At 56.9% G+C, this 16478-nt stretch overlaps 1 protein-coding gene across 1 annotated transcript in view; it reads left to right on the top strand.

The window, feature by feature from the left end:
• DTNB (dystrobrevin beta) overlaps positions 1-16478 on the top strand; it is a 141268-nt gene that overhangs the window by 56913 nt on the left and 67877 nt on the right. Inside the window, exons 11-12 of the mRNA XM_063422411.1 lie at positions 3888-3965; positions 13796-13879. Coding sequence (XP_063278481.1) covers positions 3888-3965; positions 13796-13879 — 162 coding nt within the window. The remainder of the gene's footprint in view (positions 1-3887; positions 3966-13795; positions 13880-16478) is intronic.

Below are 16478 nucleotides of genomic sequence, written 5' to 3'. Positions count from 1 at the left end.
CACAGCCCCTCCTCCCTCAGCTGGGAGAGGCTCAGCCCCAGGCTCTGAATCCCAGAGTGGGGAGGGACCTTAAATCCCACCCAGTGCCACCCCTGCCATGGCAGGGACCCTAAATGCCACCCAGTGCCACCCCTGCCATGGCAGGGACACCTCCCACTGTCCCAGGCTGCTCCAGCCCCAGGGTCCAGCCTGGCCTTGGGCACTGCCAGGGATGCAGGGGCAGCCACAGCTGCTCTGGGCACCCTGTGCCAGGGCCTGCCCACCCTGCCAGGGAACAATTCCTGATTCCCAAGATCCCATCCAGCCCTGCCCTGTGGCAGTGGGAGCCATTCCCTGTGTCCTGTCCCTCCAGCCCTTGTCCCCAGTCCCTCTGCAGCTCTCCTGGAGCCCCTTCAGGCCCTGCAGGGGCTCTGAGCTCTCCCTGGATCCTTCTCCTCTCCAGGTGAGCACCCCCAGCTCTCCCAGCCTGGCTCCACAGCAGAGGGGCTCCAGCCCTGCAGCAGCTCCAGGCTCCTCTGGGCTCTCTGCAGCAGCTCCTGCTGATTCCTGTTCACCTGAAATGCAGAAATGCAGAGTGAGGCAGTTCAGAGGGGCTGCAGCAGCTCTGGGGTGTTCCCTCTGTGGCAGGGCCTTTCACTCTCGGGGTTCCTGAAGTGGAGTGAGAGAGCAGAGAACAGGGGGAGACTGGAAATTCTCTGCCAGAGGGCAGGAGATGAATTCTTATTTCTTAACCCAAGGGTTTCCTGTCAATGCTGCTTGGGAGTTTCCCCTTCGTGTTTTTGGCCAGAAGAGCTCCTGAGTGTTCCTACAGCTATTTCCCAATTCCAAGTTCAGGGACTGGCTCCTCACAGACATTTGACCTCAGCCACAAATACAACAGAGATCAGGAGGTTTCTTTCGATTACCGCAAAGTGGGAAATGCCAGCAGTGAATCAGGTGTTTTGTAAAAGAGCTTTAAAGCCTCCAGCTCAGAGCCCTCAGCCCTGGGAGCTGTTCTGGGCTCTGCTGCACTTCCCTCAGCTCAGCTGCTGCTCCTGGCTCTCCTCGTGCCTTGGTTTCATTGGAAATAAATCCAAGTTGTGCGGGGTTGCCATCAAGGCACCACATAATTGGCTGCTAAAGAGGAATTTGGGATTAGGATTCAGTCAGAGAGAAGAAAGTTTCTCCAGCTTTCCCTGCCTGTTCCCTGGGCCATCCCTGCTGCTCGGCCTCCTCTGGAGCTGGGATTCCACCCCTGCCTGGCAGGAACAGTCCATCCGTGCCCCTGGGTGCCCAGGGCCTCCGGCTGTGCCCTCCGGGGCTCAGCATCACCCCAGGGCTGTGCCCAGCCCTGTGCCCTGGCACTCACTGCATCCAGAGCCATGGAATGTCCTGAGAGGCATCCCCAGGGATCCAGTGGGCACCTAAACCCCAGCCTGGCACCCCTGGAGCGCTGTCCTGGAGCTCCGGGGCCGTGCCCATTCCCTGGGCAGTGCCAGCACCTCTGAGATCCACCCCAAATCCCCCTGGAACAGCTCCAGCCCTCCCCTGGCTCCTGTCCCACAGCAGCTCCTGGCAAACTCTGTTCTCCCAGCACAAATCCACTTTCTGTCCTTAGTCTGATCACTTTTTGGGAAGGGGAATTCTCTCTGCTGGGAATCTCACTGCTCATTTCCAGCTCCTGCATTTTGCAGTGGCTTTTCCCTCTCCTCTCCTGGGCTGCCTCGGTGCCTCCCCAGGAGCAGGGGCTGATCCCTGTCCCAGAGCAGGGACAGGCAGTGGGAGATGTTGATCCTGTCCCAGGAACAGGACAGGCAGTGGGAGATGTTGATCCTGTCCCAGAGCAGGGACAGGCAGTGGGAGATGTTGATCCTGTCCCAGAGCAGGGACAGGCAGTGGGAGATGTTGATCCTGTCTGAGAACAGGACAGGCAGTGGGAGATGTTGATCCTGTCCCAGAGCAGGGACAGGCAGTGGGAGATGTTGATCCTGTCCCAGGAACAGGACAGGCAGTGGGAGATGTTGATCTTGTCCCAGAGCAGGGACAGGCAGTGGGAGATGTTCAGATGTTCTTTAGATCAGAATAACCAATAACCAAACGCAGCTCCGGGTTTGTTATGTAACAACCCCGCACAAAAGGAGCTGCTCCTTCATTCCCACCTCCTTTGTGATGCTGGGAGGGTGAGAGCTCCCGTGCCTCACACAGAGCAGGGCCATGGAGCAGGGCCATGGAGCAGGGACATCCTTCAGCAGGGACAGGGGGAGCTGCTGGGGACACAGCACAGCCACAGTGTCAGGGAACCGCTGAGCTCTGCAGTGTCCAGGGAGGATTTGGGGATTTTGGGCAGGAATTGTTCCCTGGGAGGGTGGGCAGGCCCTGGCACAGGGTGCCCAGAGCAGCTGTGGCTGCCCCTGCATCCCTGGCAGTGCCCAGGGCCAGGCTGGACCCTGGGGCTGGAGCAGCCTGGGACAGTGGGAGGTGTCCCTGCCATGGCAGGGGTGGCACTGGGTGGGCTCTGGGGTCCCTTCCCAGCCCAGTTTTTCCATGTTTCCATGATTCCGTGGTTCTGGGGCGGTTCAGCCCTGCCTCAGGAGAGGTGTTGGGGTTCCTGTCCTTGGCACAGGAGCTCCTGGGCAGGTCCTGAGCCGGCCTGGGCAGGGAGGGAGGCCCAGGAGCTCTCCAGAGCGCTGCTGGTGAGCTGCTCATCCCACGGGATGTAATTCCATGTGCTCTGCCACACCCAGGGCTCATCCTCCCGGTGAACTCCTGCAGCCAGAGCATCCTGGGGGAATGCTGGAATTCTGGTTGTGTTTGGAGGAACATGAAATGAGCAGTGTGATCATTTCAGGGCAAGCCTGCCCCAGTGAGGATGGGGATGTTCTCTTCCCTCAATTCCTGCCTGCAGAAGGAGGCAGGAATTCCCACAGGGAGCACATCCTCTGTCATTTGGGGTGTTTGGTGCAGGGGACACTCTCGGGGTTTGGTTGGTGCTCTCCAGTGTGGGGTGAGGTGGGCTGGGGGCTGGAGGTGTCCAGGGGGAGCAGCAGCCCCGTGGCTGCACCGGGAGTGGGGGACACGAGGGCTGGGGGGGCTCAAACCCTCCTCAGGCGTGCTGGGAGCAGCTCTGGTGCTGCTCCTTCCTCACACTGCAGGACACAGGGATGGGCTTTTCCTGACTGCTGCCTTGCTTCGTTGTGGCTTTCCTGCTGCCTGGCAGGATTTGGTGGTTTTTCCTGCTCCCTGACACGATCCCTGTCAGTTCTGGATTGTCCTTGTCGGTTTTCCTGCTCCCTCACAGGTTCCCTGTTTGTGCTGTGTTGTCCCAGGTGGTTTTTCCTCTTCTCTGACAGGATCCCTGTCAGTTCTGGATTGTCCTTGGTTTTTTTCTGCTCCCTAACAGGATCCCTGTCAGTGCTGGAGTTTTTTTTCCTGCTCTCTCACAGGATCCCTGTCAGTGCTGGAGGTTTTTTTCCTGCTCTCTCAGAGGATCCCTGTTTGTGCTGGAGTTTTTTTCTGCTCCCTGATAGGATCCCTGCCAGTTCTGGTTTGTCCCTGGTGGTTTCTTCCTGCTCCCTCACAGGATCCCTTCAGTTCTGGATTGTCTTTAGTGGTTTTTCCTCCTCTCTGACAGGTTTCCTGTCAGTTCTGGGTTATCCCTGGTGGTTTTTCCTGCTCCCTGACACGATCCCTGTCAGTTCTGGGTTATCCCTGGTGGTTTTTCCTGCTCTCTGACAGGATCCCTGTCAGTTCTGGGTTATCCCTGGTGGTTTTTCCTGCTCTCTGACAGGATCCCTGTCAGTTCTGGGTTATCCCTGGTGGTTTTTCCTGCTCCCTGACACGATCCCTGTCAGTTCTGGGTTATCCCTGCTGGTTTTTCCTGCTCCCTCACAGGCTCCCTTCTCTTGCAGCCCCCCCAGGCCCGTGAGTAACATGAACGAGGCCATGGTGACCCACGTGTCCTCCGGAGCGCCCACGCCGACCAAAAGGTACAGGAGCCTCAGCCCGGGGTTATCCTGTGGAAGGGATGGAATTCTGGCTGTCCCAGCTCTCCCAGGGGGTTATTCCTGTGGAAGGGATGGAATTCTGGCTGTCCCAGCTCTCCCAGGGGGTTATTCCTGGGGAAGGGATGGAATTCTGGCTGTCCCAGCTCTCTGGGGATTATTCCAGGGGAAAGGATGGAATTGTGGCTGTCCCAGCTCTCCCTGGTGGTGATTCCAGGGGAAGGGATGGAATTCTGGCTGTCCCAGCTCTCCCTGGTGGTGATTCCAGGGGAAGGGATGGAATTCTGGCTGTTCCAGCTCTCCCAGGGGGTTATTCCTGGGGAAGGGATGGAATTGTGGCTGTCCCAGCTCTCCCTGGGGTTATTCCTGGGGAAGGGATGGAATTGTGGCTGTCCCAGCTCTCCCTGGGGTTATTCCAGGGGAAGGGATGGAATTGTGGCTGTTCCAGCTCTCTGGGGGTTATTCCTGGGGAAGGGATGGAATTCTGGCTGTCCCAGCTCTCTGGGGGTTATTCCAGGGGAAGGGATGGAATTCTGGCTGTCCCAGCTCTCTGGTGGTGATTCCAGGGGAAGGGATGGAATTGTGGCTATTCCAGCTCTCTGGGGGTTATTCCAGGGGAAGGGATGGAATTCTGGCTGTTCCTGCTCTCCCCTGGGGTTATTCCTGGGGAAGGGATGGAATTCTGGCTGTCCCAGCTCTCCTTTGGGGTTATTCCAGGGGAAGGGATGGAATTCTGGCTGTTCCTGCTCTCCCAAGGGGTTATTCCAGGGGAAGGGATGGAATTCTGGCAGTTCCTGCTCTCCCCTGGGGTTATTCCAGGGGAAGGGATGGAATTGTGGCTGTTCCAGCTCTCCCAGGGGGTTATTCCAGGGGTAAGGATGGAATTGTGGCTGTTCCAGCTCTCTGGGGGTTATTCCAGGGGAAAGGATGGAATTGTGGCAGTTCCAGCTCTCCCCTGGGGTTATTCCAGGGGAAGGGATGGAATTGTGGCAGTTCCAGCCGGAGTTTTTGGGTGCAGGGGGCCCTGGCTGGGCTGTGCAGGGTGTTCCCCTGTCTGTGCCATCCTGCATCCCATCCTGGCCTGGGCAGACCCACCTAACCCCAAAATGGGCTTTTCTTTGCAGAGAAAGGATAAAAACCTCCCTCTGTGGGGACAGGGGAGGTCCCAGCTGTCCCAGGTGACACAGGGACACAGCCAGGAGTGGGGAGGGTGGCCCCAGTAGATCAAACACGGGATCAGCGCTCCTTAATTGTTATTTAATTGGAGCTCCGGGTGCTGCAGGTGTTGGGTTCCTGAATTGTCATTTGAATCGAGCTCTGGGTTCCCTCACTGTTATTTAAATCGAGCTCTGGGTGCTGCAGGTGTTGGGTTCCCTCATTGTTATTTAATTGGGTTCCCTCACTGTTATTTAATTGGGTTCATTCACTGTTATTTAATTGGGTTCCCTCACTGTTATTTAATTGGGTTCCTTCATTGTTATTTAATTGGGTTCCCTCACTGGTATTTAATTGGGTTCCCTCACTGGTATTTAATTGGGTTCCCTCACTGTTATTTAATTGGGTTCCCTCACTGTTATTTAATTGGGTTCCCTCACTGGTATTTAATTGGGTTCCCTCATTGTTATTTAATTGGGTTCCCTCACTGTTATTTAATTGGGTTCCCTCACTGGTATTTAATTGGGTTCCCTCACTGTTATTTAATTGGAGCTCTGGGTGCCCTCTGGGTTCATTCCTGGCCCGGGGTTTGAAGTCCCCCGGGTGCAGCCGAGCCCGAGGATGAGGCTGGGGAGGGTCCCTGGGGGCTCTGGGGGAGCCCGAGGGAGCTGCAGGGGACACGAAGGAGCTGCAGGGGACACGGGGCTGCTCCTGCAGCGCTGCGGGGAGGGGACGGTCCAGGGAATGGAGAAAGAGGGGAGAGATAAATGGAGAAAGAGGGGGGAAATAAATGGGGAAAGAGGGGAGAAATAAATGGGGAAATAGGGGGGAAATAAATGGGGAAATAGGGGGGAAATAAATGGGGAAAGAGGGGAGAGAGAAATGGAGAAAGAGGGGGGAAATAAATGGGGAAAGAGGGGAGAAATCAATGGAGAAAGAGGGGAGAGAGAAATGGGGAAAGAGAGGGGAAATAAATGGGGAAAGAGGGGGGAAATAAATGGGTAAATAGAGGAGAAATCAAGGGAGAAAGAGGGGAGAGATAAATGGGGAAAGAGGGGAGAAATAAATGGGGAAAGAGGGGAGAGATAAATGGGGAAAGAGGGGGGAAATCAATGGGGAAATAGAGGAGAAATAAATGGAGAAAGAGGGCAGAAATAAATGGGTGAATAGGGGAGACATAAATGGAGAAAACGGGGAGAAATAAATGGAGAAAGAGAGGCGAAATCAAGGGAGAAATAGGGGAGAAATCCGGGGGTTGGGATGTGGACGTGCTCACACTGCCTGTGGCTTGGGGACACGGTCACTGCTTGGGGACACGGTCAGGTCACTGTGCCTGGGGACAAGGTCACTCTGCTTGGGGACAAGGTCACTCTGCATGGGGACATTGTCAACGCTTTGGGATGAGGCCACTGCCTGGGGACAGTGTCACTGCTTGGGGACACGGTCAGGTCACTGCTTGGGGGCACGGTCACTGCTTTGGGATGAGGTCACTCTGCTTGGGGACATGGTCACTGTGCTCCTGGGGACACGGTCACTGTGCTCTTGGGGACACAGTCACTGCTTTGGGACACGGTCACTGCTCCCCTGAGGGTGCTTTGGGGACACCTCCCTGATCCCGTGTCCCTGTCCCAGGTCAGTCCCCAGCCCCCTGCCCCTGTCCCCGCTGCTGCCCCTGATCCCAAATGCTGCTGTGGCAGTGACCCCTCCCTGTCCCAGCAGCCCGGGGTCCCCAGGGCTGGGAAAGCCCCCCAGGACCGTGGCTGTGCCCAGCCCCACCTTGTCCCCAGCCGGTAAATCCTGTGCCTGTGCCATGCACACAGGTAAATCCTGTCCCTGTGCCATGCACACAGGTAAATCCTGTGCCTGTGCCATGCACACAGGTAAATCCTGTGCCATGCACACAGGTAAATCCTGTCCCTGTGCCATGCACACAGGTAAATCCTGTGCCATGCACACAGGTAAATCCTGTCCCTGTGCCATGCACACAGGTAAATCCTGTCCCTGTGCCATGCACACAGGTAAATCCTGTGCCATGCACACAGGTAAATCCTGTCCCTGTGCCATGCACACAGGTAAATCCTGTGCCATGCACACAGGTAAATCCTGTCCCTGTGCCATGCACACAGGTAAATCCTGTCCCTGTGCCATGCACACAGGTAAATCCTGTGCCTGTGCCATGCACACAGGTAAATCCTGTGCCATGCACACAGGTAAATCCTGTGCCTGTGCCATGCACACAGGTAAATCCTGTGCCTGTGCCATGCACACAGGTAAATCCTGTCCCTGTGCCATGCACACAGGTAAATCCTGTGCCATGCACACAGGTAAATCCTGTGCCATGCACACAGGTAAATCCTGTGCCATGCACACAGGTAAATCCTGTGCCTGTGCCATGCACACAGGTAAATCCTGTGCCATGCACACAGGTAAATCCTGTGCCTGTGTCATGCACGGAGCAGGGATCGTCCTCTGTCACCTCAGGGACCTCTCTGGCCTCCATCCTGGCAATGCTTCCCAAAGCTTTTCCCTCCCCAGAGCTCTTCCCTTCCCTCCCCAAAGTTTTTCCCCTCCCCTCCCCAAATTTTTTTCCCTCCCCTCCCCAAAGCTCTTTCCTCCCCAAAGTTTTTTCCCTCCCCTCCCCAAAGCTTTTTCCCTCCCCAAAGTTTTTTCCTTCCCCTCCCCAAAGTTTTTTCCCTTCCCTCCCCAAAGTTTTTCCCTCCCCAAAGCTCTCCCCTCCCCGGGAGCCGGAGCAGCCCCTTGCAGTCCTGTGAGGATTTCCCCAGGTGTGAGCCAGCAGAAGAGAAATCCCCGGGGATTTCTTGGTGTAAATTACAGGATTTACAGTGAATTGTCCCTGTGGCTTGGCTTTCCTGCTAGATTTTCAGGACAGGAATGAATCTGAGACGCCAAAAGCAGCGTTTAAATGCCTCTAATTTACTGAGCTGCTCGTAAAGCACCAGAGCCAAGTCTTGGGGTGAACTTGGGGGCAGGAGCCAGTGGAGCTCCCAGTCCCCGTTCCAGGCGTGTGGGTGCCCGTTCCAGCCCGGGCTGGGCACCGGAGCCAGGATCAGCTCCAGGATCAGTCCCAGGAGAACCCCAGGAGAGCCCCAGGAGAGCCCCAGGATCAGCCCCAGGAGAGCCCCAGGATCAGCCCCAGGAGAGCCCCAGGAGAGCCCCAGGATCAGCCCCAGGAGAGCCCCAGGATCAGCCCCAGGAGAGCCCCAGGAGAGCCCCAGGAGAGCCCCAGGATCAGCCCCAGGAGAGCCCCAGGAGAGCCCCAGGAGAGCCCCAGGAGAGCCCCAGGATCAGCCCCAGGATCAGCCCCAGGAGAACCCCAGGAGAGCCCCAGGATCAGCCCCAGGAGAGCCCCAGGAGAGCCCCAGGATCAGCCAGGGATCAGCCCCAGGAGAGCCCCAGGAGAGCCCCAGGATCAGCCCCAGGAGAGCCCCAGGATCAGCCCCAGGAGAGCCCCAGGAGAGCCCCAGGATCAGCCCCAGGAGAGCCCCAGGATCAGCCCCAGGAGAGCCCCAGGATCAGCCCCAGGATCAGCCCCAGGAGAGCCCCAGGAGAGCCCCAGGATCAGCCCCAGGATCAGCCCCAGGAGAGCCCCAGGAGAGCCCCAGGATCAGCCCCAGGATCAGCCCCAGGAGAGCCCCAGGAGAGCCCCAGGATCAGCCCCAGGATCAGCCCCAGGATCAGCCCCAGGAGAGCCCCAGGATCAGCCCCAGGATCAGCCCCAGGATCAGCCCCAGGAGAGCCCCAGGAGAGCCCCAGGATCAGCCCCAGGATCAGCCCCAGGATCAGCCCCAGGAGAGCCCCAGGATCAGCCCCAGGAGAGCCCCAGGATCAGCCCCAGGAGAGCCCCAGGATCAGCCCCAGGAGAGCCCCAGGAGAGCCCCAGGATCAGCCCCAGGAGAGCCCCAGGAGAGCCCCAGGAGAGCCCCAGGATCAGCCCCAGGATCAGCCCCAGGATCAGCCCCAGGAGAGCCCCAGGATCAGCCCCAGGATCAGCCCCAGGATCAGAGCCAGGATCAGCCCCAGGATCAGCCCCAGGAGAGCCCCAGGATCAGCCCCAGGATCAGCCCCAGGATCAGAGCCAGGATCAGCCCCAGGATCAGCCCCAGGAGAGCCCCAGGGCCCTGGGCAGGCTCCCCAGGCTCGGTTCTCTCATCCCACTGAGGTCCCTCCCCTCTGCCCGCGGGGCACCGAGGGTGCCACCACCCCTGCCCTCTCTGGAACGCTGCTGAGCCATGGGAGGAGTGGGGATGATCCCTCAGAGCCGGGGTTTAACTGGGAATTCACCCGGGGGAGCTGGGGGCCTGTCCTGGGAACCATCCCAGGCTCTGCAGCCAGGCTGGGAGAGCTGGGAATGTTCAACTGGGGAGGAGAAGGATCCAGGGACAGCTCAGAGCCCCTGAAGGGGCTCCAGGAGAGCTGGAGAGGGACTGGGGACAAGCCACGGAGGGACAGGACACAGGGAATGGCTCCCACTGCCACAGGGGAGCTGGGGGTGGGATCCTGGGCAGGAATTCCTGGCTGGGCTGGAATTCCCAGTGCAGCTGTGGGGCCAGGCAGGGCCAGGCTGGGGACAGGGGAGCTGTCCCTGTCCCTGTCCCTGCTGACCCCGCAGGGCTCTCAGGTCCCCTCACACCCGCTCCAGTCTGGAATTCCAGGATCCTGTTCGGGCAAAGAAAGGCTTTGGGGTCCCCTGTGGGGTCAGGGGTGACTTTGGTGCTCCTCAGGCCCTGGAGAGGGGGAAGGACCTGTCCAAGGTCCCAGGGGTGGGAGGCTCCAGCTGGCAGAGCACGGAGCAGAGCACGAGCATGGAGATGGGCAGGGAATGGCAGAGCAAACCAGGGAATGGCAGAACAAAGCCAGGGAATGGCAGAACAAAGCCAGGGAATGGCAGAGCAAAGCCAGGGAATGGCAGAGCAAAGCCAGGGAATGGCAGAGCTGGGCAGGGAATGGCAGAGCTGGGCAGGGAATGGCAGAGCAAACCCAGGGAATGGCAGAACAAAGCCAGGGAATGGCAGAGCTGGGCAGGAGAACAAACCCAGGGAATGGCAGAGCTGGGCAGGAGAACAAACCCAGGGAATGGCAGAGCTGGGCAGAGCAAAGCCAGGGAATGGCAGAGCAAACCAGGGAATGGCAGAGCAAAGCCAGGGAATGGCAGAGCTGGGCAGGAGAACAAACCCAGGGAATGGCAGAGCTGGGCAGGGAATGGCAGAGCAAACCAGGGAATGGCAGAGCAAAGCCAGGGAATGGCAGAGCAAACCAGGGAATGGCAGAGCAAAGCCAGGGAATGGCAGAGCTGGGCAGGAGAGCAGGGAATGGCAGAGCTGGGCAGAGCTGGGCAGGGAATGGCAGAGCTGGGCAGAGCAAGCCGTGCCAGGGTCTGGCTGTGCCCCGGGAAGGAGGGCAGGGCTCCTGGGCTCCCCTGGCTCCCCGGGCTGGCTCAGAGCTGTGCCACAGCCCGGGTGGCACTGCCAGGATGAACGGGGCGGCTCTGGCGCGGTGTGGGCGCAGCAGAGAGAGGAAACATCAACATTTCCCTGCACAGGAGCAGCGGCAGGCGGAGCCCACGGGATCAGCTCCCGGCGCTGCTCATGCGGGGCCCGGGCGGTGACAGTGACAGGGACACTGGGGGTGGCACCGGGGACACGCTGGGGGTGGCACCGGGGACATGGGGGCTCTGCAACCCCCAAAGCAGCTCGGGGGGACCTTTCTGGTGCCTGGAGGGGTCTGGATGAGGGGAGGGGAGGGGAGGGATGGCACCTGGGATGTGCCACAGTGACACTGACACCTGGATGTGCCACAGTGGCACCTGGGATGTGTCACAGCAGGGATGGCACCTGGGATGTGCCACAGTGACAGGGACACCTGGGATGTGCCACAGCAGGGATGGCACCTGGACTGTGCCACAGTGACAGGGACAGCTGGACTGTGCCACAGTGACAGTGGCAGCTGCCCAGGGACGCTGTGACCCCACGCTGCTCAGGACTGCCATCTCCCTGGGAGAAGCCCCCTCTGCCCGTGGCTCTGTGCCCCGGGGCAGAAGGGAAGGTTGTGCCTTTGTCTGCAGTGTCTGGGCTAAAAAAAGAACATTTTGCTGCATTTCCCGGGGTTTTGCTCCGTTCTCTGCAGAAAGTGCATCAGGATAGCACAGAAACACAGTTATTTATTGCTCATTTAGTGCTGGTTCTGTGCTGGTTCTGACACAGTTATTTATTTATTTATATGATTTATTGCTCATTTAGTGATGGTTCTGGTTGGTTCTGACACATTTATTGTTCATTTAGTGATGGTTCTGACACAGTTATTTATTGCTCATTTAGTGCTGGTTCTGTGCTGATTCTGACACAGTTATTTATTTATTTATTGTTTGTTTAGTGATGGTTCTGTGTTGATTCTGACACACAGTTATTTATTTATTTATTTATTTATTCGTTTGTTTATTGCTCATTTAGTGATGGTTCTGTGTTGGTTCTGACACAGTTATTTATTTATTTATATGATTTATTGCTCATTTATTAATTGTTCTGTGTGGGTTCTGGTTGGTTCTGACACACAGTTATTTATTGTTCATTTAGTGCTGGTTCTGTGCTGGTTCTGACACATTTATTTATTTTATATTATATATTGCTCATTTATTAATTGTTCTGTGCTGGTTCTGACACACAAGCACTGCTTGCAGTCGATCTCTGCTCGTAGAACAGTCCAAGCTGCAGCAGCTTTGTTTTTATGAGTCTCAAACCCAACAAAAGCCTCCATCAAACACTGGGCACCGGCAGAGGCAGCGCTGGAGGCCAGGCCCGGATCGGTCACATGGCACAGGATCAATCACAGGATCAATCACAGAACCAATCACAGAATCAATCACAGAACCAATCACAGAATCACAGAATCAATCACAGAATCAATCACAGAACCAATCACAGAATCAATCTCAGAATCAATCTCTGAATTATAGAACCAATCATAGGACCAATCACAGGGTCAATCACAGGATCAATCACACAATCACAGGATCAGTCACTGACTCAATCACAGACTCACAGAATCAACCACAGAATCAATCACACAACCAATCACAGAACCAATCACAGAATCAATCACAGAATCAATCACAGAATCAATCACACAACCAATCACAGAACCAATCACAGAATCAATCACAGAACCAATTACAGAACCAATTACAGAACCAATCACAGAACCATGGAATCAATCACACAATCAATCACAGAATCACAGAACCAATTACAGAACCAATCACAGAACCATGGAATCAATCACACAATCAATCACAGAATCACAGAATCAATCACAGAACCAATCACAGAATCACAGAACCAATCACAGAATCACAGAATCAATCACAGAATCACAGAATCAATCACAGAATCAATCACAAGGTCAATCACAGGGTCAATCACAGGATCAATCACACAATCAACCACACAATCAATCACAGAATCACGGAATCAATCACAGAACCAATCACAGAATCAATCACAGAATCAATCACAGAATCAATCACAGAATCACAGAATCAATCACAGAACCAATCACAGAATCTCTCTTAGAATCCCAGAATCACCGGGCTGGAGGAGACCTCCAGGATCATGGAGTCCAACCCAGCCCTGCCACCTCAGCTCACCCACAGCGCCACATCCAGGCTTTGTTAAACACACCCAGGGCTGGTGACTGCACCACCTCCCCAGGCAGCCATGCCAGCACTCAGCACTCTTTCCTTAAAAACCTTTCCCTGATATCCAACCTGTATTGCCCTGGTGCAGCTGGAGACTCCTCTTGTTCTGTCAGTGCTGCCTGGAGAGAGAGACCAACCCCACTGACACAGGCACCTTGCAGGGAGTGTGAGAGTGATGAGGGCACCCCTGAGCCTCCTCTGCCCTTCCCTCCTGCTCTGGCTGTGGGATTTTGGTGCTGGTTGCCCACAGAAAGGATTGGGCTGTTCATGGAAAGATTTGGCTGCCCAGGGAGGTTTGGAGTGCCCATCCCTGGAGGAGTCCCAGGAATTCCTGGAGGTGCTCTGGGCTGGGGACAGGGTGGGGATCGAGCTCAGCTGGGACTCCATGGGCTGGGAGGGCTCTTCCAGCCTGACTGGTTCTGGATTCTGGATTCTGGATTCTGGGGTTCTGAGAGCAGGGAATGCTTTGGGGTTGGATTTCCCAGTGCCCAGCCATGCTCAGGAGTCTCCTCCTTAAAGATCCCGGGAATTCTGGCAGGCTCCACAGCTGCACTGGTGAATATTTACAGAATGCCAGGACCCCCGAGGCCGGAAAATCCTCCAAGGTCCCCCAGTCCCAGCTGTGATCCCCCCCTTGTCCCCAGGGCACTCAGTGCCACCTCCAGGAATTCCCTCCAGGGACGGGCACTCCAACCCTCCCTGGGCAGCCCTGCCAGTGCCTGGATGTCCCCCTGTGTCCCCTCCCTGTGTGTGCCCCTGACCAGTGGCTCATGGACACCCATCCCCATTTTTCATGTGCCCCGTGCAGGTTTTGGTTTGTGGCCATCGCTTCCTTGCCCAGATTTTATTTGTTTTATTTGTTTTATTTGTTTTATTTACGTTGTTTTTCCATTGTTTTCTGTTGTTTTCTGTTGTTTTTGTTGTGTGTTTGCTCTCCCTGCCCCGCCAGGTGCCAGCACAGCAGCCCCGAGCCCTCCCGCGAGGAGCACGCCCTGATTGCCACCCTCGTGAGCCGCCTGCGCCGCGGGGCACGGTCAGTGCCACCCCGGGGACACCTGGGGACACCCCAGGGACACCTGGCAGGGAACAACCCCTCACACAGACCCTGCTCGTCCCACACTGTTCACTGCTGAGCTCATCCCCGGGACTGTCCTGGGCTGGAGAGGCAGGGAGAGCCAGAGCCCCCCTGGGAGGGGAGAATGTGAACCCCCTGCATCCAAATTATTGGAATTCTGAAATTAAGGGGCTCTCAGGGAGAGATGTGGGAATGGGGATAACGGTTCTGAACCAGGAAAATTAAAAATAAAAATCTAGGAGTACAAAAAAAAAAAGGTAAACAAACAGAAAATCCTAAAATCCCTGCCAGAGTCAGGACAAACCTGCCCCCCTGCTGGTCAGGGTGCTGGGAGCAGCCCAGTGCAGCTCCTGCAGTGCCAGATGTGGCTCTGTTGGAGCAGAGATGATCCTGTAGAAGGTGCAGTGGTGTGAGATGGGTCCAGCCTTCCTCTGGGAATGCAGAGCACACAGGCTGTGCTGGGCTCTGAATGCCAGGGTTTATCCAGGTGGGAATGCAGAGCACACAGGCTGTGCTGGGCTCTGACTCTCAGGATTTATCCAGGTGGGAATGCAGAGCACACAGGCTGTGCTGGGCTCTGAATGCCAGGGTTTATCCAGGTGGGAATGCAGTGCACACAGGCTGTGCTGGGCTCTGAATGCCAGGGTTTATCCAGGTGGGAATGCAGAGCACACAGGCTGTGCTGGGCTCTGACTCTCAGGGTTTATCCAGGTGGGAATGCAGAGCACACAGGCTGTGCTGGGCTCTGAATGCCAGGGTTTATCCAGGTGGGAATGCAGAGCACACAGGCTGTGCTGGGCTCTGACTCTCAGGGTTTATCCAGGTGGGAATGCAGTGCACACAGGCTGTGCTGGGCTCTGAATGCCAGGGTTTATCCAGGTGGGAATGCAGAGCACACAGGCTGTGCTGGGCTCTGAATGCCAGGGTTTATCCAGGTGGGAATGCAGTGCACACAGGCTGTGCTGGGCTCTGACTCTCAGGGTTTATCCAGGTGGGAATGCAGTGCACACAGGCTGTGCTGGGCTCTGACTCTCAGGGTTTATCCAGGTGGGAATGCAGTGCACACAGGCTGTGCTGGGCTCTGAATGCCAGGGTTTATCCAGGTGGGAATGCAGAGCACACAGGCTGTGCTGGGCTCTGACTCTCAGGGTTTATCCAGGTGGGAATGCCGGGCTCCTCCCCTGGGTGCAGCATCTCCCATGGATGATGGAATTGGATCAGCCCTGCAGGGAGCCTCGATGGCCCATGGACAGCAGAGATCCCTGCAGGGAGGATGGGTCCTGGAAGGGATAAAGAACATTATAGAACATCTGGTTTTAACAGATGCCATCAGAACACACAGCCCTGGTTACACCCTGCATTCCAACCCAGGACAGTGACCATGCTGGAATCTCACCTTTCTCCACCAGCAAACCAATTTCCCCCTGATTTTCTTTCCCTGAACCTCTGTGCTGTAACTCATCCCTGCTTTTCCTCATCCCTGCTTTTCCTCATCCCTGCTTTCCCTGCTCAGCCCCAGCCCTGTCCTGGCCCTGCCTGTTCTCCTGGGCTCTCCCAGCCCCTCGTGCCCCCTGCACGGAGCCATCTCTGCCTCTGCCCTGCCCAAAAATCACCGTTCTTGCTTTGGAGAACCAGCTCCTTTCCTCTGGGGTTGCTCTTTGTGCTCGTTGGTGTTTCCTGGCTCTGTCTGTGCAGGGGATCCCCCAGAGCAGCTCTCCTGCTCCATCCCGGGACACAGCTCCACTGCAGCCCCCAGGGCTGTGCTGGGAGGGGCAGGGACAGGCTCTGGGTGCTGCTCTGGCCGTGCCTCCCCCCTCTGGGCAGGGTTTTGGGGCTCTGCTGCCTCATCCTTCAGGCAGAAATTGGTGTTGGCCGCTGTGGGGATGCAGAGCAGCTCCTGGGGAAGGCCAGCAGAGCATCCCTGCTCTCCCCTGCAGGGGCTCGGAGCCCAAAACCTTCCCCACAAGACTCTAAACCCCAAGGAATGTCAGACCCAGCTCCCCCCAATTCCTGCAGTCACCAGAGGTGCAGAGGAGTCTCCTCAAACTGTACCAGGCACCTTGGAGAGGACAGGGCAGGCTGGGCTGCTGCGTGTCCCGGAATCCCGGAATCCTGGAATCCCAAAATCCCGGAATCCCTGAATCCCTGAATTCCAAAATCCCGGAATCCCTGAATCCCTGAATCCCTGAATCCCAAAATCCCGGAATCCCTGAATCCCTGCCGTGGGAAGGCCCCGAGGCCGTGGAGCCCAGGCTCCTGTGAGTGATGCTCGCCCTGTCCCCAGCCCGGAGCTCCGGGTGCCACCTCCCGGCGTTCCCGGGACCTGCCACAGCTCCGAGCTCCACGGCACTGAGGTTCCTGAAGGTTTCAAACCTTTAAATTTAGGGAAGTCTCTGGGTTCCTGGCAGTTCCAGAGGGAGGGAATCACTGCAATCCTCCTTTCCCCAGGCACGGGAGTGTCTGCCAAGGCAGCTCCAGAGGCTGGGGACGCTCCTCGGGGTCTTTGTGCCCCAAAATCTGACACAGCAGCGTCTGTGTGGCAGCTGGGGGAGCCCCA

Source organism: Prinia subflava, chromosome 2 (genome assembly GCF_021018805.1).
Source record: "Prinia subflava isolate CZ2003 ecotype Zambia chromosome 2, Cam_Psub_1.2, whole genome shotgun sequence".
NCBI classification, from domain to species: domain Eukaryota; kingdom Metazoa; phylum Chordata; class Aves; order Passeriformes; family Cisticolidae; genus Prinia; species Prinia subflava.
The sequence above is the reverse complement of the archived record's forward strand: the minus strand, read 5'-3'. Positions and strand labels throughout refer to the sequence as shown.